This window comes from Penaeus monodon, chromosome 19 (assembly GCF_015228065.2).
Source record: "Penaeus monodon isolate SGIC_2016 chromosome 19, NSTDA_Pmon_1, whole genome shotgun sequence".
Lineage (NCBI taxonomy): Eukaryota > Metazoa > Arthropoda > Malacostraca > Decapoda > Penaeidae > Penaeus > Penaeus monodon.
In genome coordinates, this window is record NC_051404.1 from 19,577,128 (window position 1) to 19,580,041 (window position 2,914).

Below are 2,914 nucleotides of genomic sequence, written 5' to 3' on the forward strand. Positions count from 1 at the left end.
CTACTGCTTTATAATCAGTTTAACATTTGCTATGGTAATTATCTTAACTGTGCAATTTCCGATGAATGAATTTACAAACTTAAATACACAACTTAAAAAATAAATGTAAATTTAAACAGTCCAGAGTTGCACTGACCAATGGGCAGCCTTGTTTCAAACGTTTCTAGGCTCTAGCTGAGTAAAGTGAATACTCAAGGTCAAATCAATCTTTAGACTGTTGTAATGCATTTCTTGAGTCAACCGCCAAAACCATTATTTCCTTAACTTAACCGCCCATTCACGCCATTAAATCTTAGTTAAACAATATATACACATATATAAATATGCATAATTTGTACATGTACTGTTGATATGACATTACCTGGTGAAGGAGAAAAGAGCATATGTTGTACTACTAGCAGGCTGGTAGAATAATGTACACCCTCAGAAGTAATATCTTTTAAACACTTATTTTCATGTGCCTAGCATTATGATTCAAATTACCTCGTCTCGTTTACACTGGGGAAGTAAGTCATCATGAGCAAAGTCATCAGCGATAGTGAACGCAAATGATGAGCTTCTCAGATCTAACCTTGAGAAAGAGGTGCCAGTGGTTGCAACTTTTCTCGGCTACTGTAGCAGATATCCTTAAATTCAAATGCTAACCCGAAAACACATTGTCACCTGTGGATTATTTTCGTAAAGAATATCATTTGTTGAAAAAAGGACTGAAAATAATATAGGGCAACTGTAGCACGCACTAAAGTCCGGTCGATGTTTTGTACTTTATTATATAATGTTTTATCGTGTAAAATTGATTATTTCATATTTCGTGTAAAATATTTATATGTATATTCTTCATCAAGTCCATTGAATACAGACAGTACTGGTGTAGCATGCTATATCCTCCCACTATATAGACTTTTCATTATTTTAGGAAGTTAACAATCGTTACGATTATTCAAATCTTTGTTTGATTTACATTATGAACATGTTTCTTGGTAACTTAATGTAAGCACACAAAAAAACATTCACATTTAACTCTTCATATTTAAAATGATATATCAATGTTTACAGCTTCAACAGTTAAACCATTTAAATTCGATTTTCACTAAAATTACAGCTCGTAAATGGTAGACTGTGATCTCGAGTGGTGGTGTCGTATGCACTGTAGTGAGTAAAGGTAAGTTTGGTAGCGTGAAGTGTGGTAACCGTGACTAGGAATACCGTTTCCTGTATGATGCATAGTGATGCACATGAGAGCACGATTTATTTCGTCGTTCTCTTTAGTCGTTTTATATCACTGGTTGATATAGGTACATGGAACCTTTAATTAATTTGCATTATATAGTTTGTTCCAATGTTTACACTATGGCTTGAAGATGATTTGAAACCATTTTAAGTATGAACACCTTTATTTCAATATTTGAAAGACACCAAACTTTTTACAAATATCTACAATAACATGTTTTAAAGTTTTACCTCAGACCCCCCCCCCCCGAAAAAAACTCAACAAAATACCGGCTGACGTCTGAAGAGGAGGCGGCCCCAGAAGCAACTGCCCTATGCTATACCTCGTTCCTATTCCACACCCTCCCACTCTTGGGGGTGGGGGGGTCTTAAATAGCATGGGTTTGTCTTTATCCGTGACGGTAGGTGAGCTTTACATACTTTTTCTCTCTCTCTTTTTCATGGTAATCATGAAGATATTTTCTCCATCCATTTCTTTTCACTAATTTATTTCTATTTAGTCTTTATACGTGTATATTCCCTCTGTTGGAAGAAACAATTTGTTTTCGTTTTCCAAATGAAAATAGTTTAGAACAAACTTCATTATTAATTTCTGTTGGAGTTCTATGTATGTATATGTTCACCTCGTAAAATATTAATGGGTAATTTGTTCTGATTATATATGATAATAAATTCATATGTATTGTTAAAGAAAAATAATGATAGGGGATACAAGATTAAACTTTCTTCAGTTATTTCATACTTCTTTCATTCTTATAGATATGTACATACAACCCCCCCCCCCTCCAAGAAAAAGTATCCTAATAGAATAGAGAATTATCTTAGATATAATTCAGAAATACTATTTTTTTCTTGTTAATACCAAGATATTTCCACGCACTATGTAAAAGAAAAACTCAACTGTTTTTACTCTTATTTTAAATCTTTATTTTTCTTTTACCAGGTCTGTCTAGTCTTATTTCAAAGTCTAGAACGCTTCCCCTTTCATTTTCATTGATTTTCATTATTTCTCATATTTCGTTCACCCACGTGGATCTATTTACTTTAGTTCCATTCATCGGCTGGAAGCGCGAGGTCCTTTTAATAATTGCCAGTGCGTAACCACCACTTCTCTCGTTCGCGCCCCGCTCGTTAGAATTCGACCTTGGCTGGGAATGACGATTGCAGTCATGAGCGAGAAGGGTCAAGCATGTATGGCGGGAGAGCAGGCGGATGTTGGAAGGCTGTTCAATACAGGTTTACTGCAACGTCCGTCTGCATCCCTTATTTCTGCTGCGCTCTTGCACACTTGTATGTCGGCGATTCGCCGATTCTGTAACAAGATCCATGCGAGCAGTATTTGGTCCTTTGGAACAATGATAGAGTTCGACGTTTTCCCCTTTATACAAGGCGTGAAAATACCCGTTTAATCAATGTCCATTTTAAATTAGTAATTATGTTAAGTTTCATCCAAATATTTGGTTTGTCACATCCGTAAAGAAAAAAGAGAAAAAAAATACAAACCTCATCACATCCATGCTACTTTATAGACAACGGTGGTGAAGAAATTACCTCGTCTGAGCAATCCATAGGTCAATCTTCACCACGTGGAGGTCGCCCCGGGTCACGACAGTGGAAATGATCTTGGCCATGGCTTCTTAGTTACTGAAACTGCTTTTGTAAAATAAAAATCGCAGCTGTGTCC

The 2,914-nt window shown here is 35.9% G+C and overlaps 1 protein-coding gene across 2 annotated transcripts in view; it reads right to left on the reverse strand.

The window, feature by feature from the left end:
* The window catches only part of LOC119585117, a 6,301-nt gene extending 4,761 nt beyond the window's left edge, over nt 1-1,540 (reverse strand). Inside the window, exon 1 of one of the 2 annotated variants that reach the window (XM_037933749.1) lies at nt 1,501-1,540. Coding sequence is in view for 1 of the 2 variants with exons in the window: in XM_037933748.1 (XP_037789676.1) it covers nt 362-383 (22 nt within the window). In the remaining variant the exon portion in view is untranslated. Of the gene's footprint in view, nt 1-361; nt 492-1,500 lie in introns of those variants that run through there. The other variant, XM_037933748.1, reaches the window with a different exon arrangement.
* Nucleotides 1,541-2,914: the final 1,374 nt, after the last annotated feature.